Genomic DNA, 1,615 nt, shown 5'->3' with positions numbered 1-1,615 from the left:
TCAAGAAGAAAAAGCACCACAATCGTCGGTCACTAAAAGAACAAAATGAGACCAGTCGCGACAATGGCCAGACCTAGCCGCGCCACCGCAGACTGATCAATGCCAGCCGCCGTGTCCGAGCTTAATACAGTCTCGTACTGGCACCGCAGCCGCTTTCCCGTCCCTCGGCACCGTTGTACTGTCCGCACTGCCTTCGACTTCACGTTGACTTGAACCTTCATACCGGCGATGCAATGCCCTGGAACGCCGCAAATGAAGTACCGCGTCCCAATGGCCGCAAGTGGGACGACATCGTTGCCGGTCAGGAACGTCGCGATGGGGCTGGAGCTGTTGCAGGCGTCATACCCAGCCTTTCTCACCTCCACCACATTGTGCACGGTGGTGGAGTACTGAAACTGGAGCTCATCGCCGATGGTAAATCTAGTTCTCGAAGCCCACAGGGTGTAGTTGGTCTGCAGGTCCCATGATCCGGCCGGCGCGCCCACCGTGTGACTGGCGCCGAGCACCATCCCGAGCATAGCCACGGCCACGGTGATCAGGATAAGAACTTTAGCCCCCATGGATTAAATGTCGACCGACTAGCCAACTGAAAAGATTGGAGCTAGAAGTTAGCACTAGAGAGAAACTTGATAGGATCCAAGGAAGTTGCAGAGAGAAATGGTTGCACGATGGAATGTGTTGTAAGATCGTTGATGCCACTACGTCAAAATATATAGGCGACGGATTGGTTCAAGCTAGGATCACCCGGTGAGAGCGTGTTGACCAGGTGAGGTATGGTAGGTCTAAGAGGCATGAATATGAGTAATAGTACTCCCAGATGAATTTAAATACATGTTGGTGCGTGCATGCTTTGCTCGCCTATTATACTATGATAATCTAATAATGGTGACGATGGAATTCGTAGATTGGGTCTGGCTGCTATCAATCCGGTGCCCGAGCGTGCTAAACATTAATTATTTGAGCTTAATCTTTGATTAACATTATGAACGTATTGGTGCGCGCGTGCATATTTCTACCGCACGATAATTGATTTATTAAGATGTATGTCACTGTAAAAATTAGAAAATAAAACGTAATCATCTTTTCTCAAGAGTACACAAATTACGTACCATAGCTTTATTGTATAGAAGGCAGGATAACAAATACAAGAAGGGTAGTAATAGGCGTTGGTCGACTGAATTTGGTAAAGATCGGTCACCATGCGCGCCATTGTAATAGGCCATCAAGGACAGTTGTTTCACGAATCGTTCTCTCTCTCGAAACAAGCTTTCGCCCCCTTTATAGATAAAGGCATAAACAACCAAACCAATACAAAATGACCCGATACAAGGCATTGAGGAGAACCTCATAAGCTGATCTAAAGAAAATCGGTAATATTAGCCAAGAACACTAAAAACACACTAAGTGCACCTAAACTCCTCGAGCTAGCAGCCGAGAAGAAGCACATGAAACCCACCACCGTGCAAGAGGAAGACCCACCCTCACCAGCGACGCCCCCAGGAGGGTAACGACACAAAGCGTCACCGCCGCCGCATCAGCCGAAGCTAAGAAAGGTTTCACTCTGAGAGTTGGACGGCAAGGAGAGGTCCAAGGCGATGCCCCAAGAGGAATACAA

The 1,615-nt window shown here is 48.5% G+C and overlaps 1 protein-coding gene across 1 annotated transcript; it reads right to left on the bottom strand.

Moving 5' to 3' along the window:
• Positions 1-32: 32 nt before the first annotated feature.
• Positions 33-560, bottom strand: LOC119344570 (mavicyanin-like). The gene has a single exon (XM_037614964.1). It carries the CDS (start codon positions 558-560, stop codon positions 33-35), a length of 528 nt encoding a protein of 175 aa, XP_037470861.1.
• Positions 561-1,615: the final 1,055 nt, after the last annotated feature.

The sequence above is a fragment of the Triticum dicoccoides genome, unplaced genomic scaffold, assembly GCF_002162155.2.
Source record: "Triticum dicoccoides isolate Atlit2015 ecotype Zavitan unplaced genomic scaffold, WEW_v2.0 scaffold17385, whole genome shotgun sequence".
In the NCBI taxonomy this organism is placed as follows: Eukaryota; Viridiplantae; Streptophyta; class Magnoliopsida; order Poales; family Poaceae; genus Triticum; species Triticum dicoccoides.
Note: the sequence above shows the minus strand (reverse complement) of the source record. Positions and strands in the feature narration are given on the sequence as shown.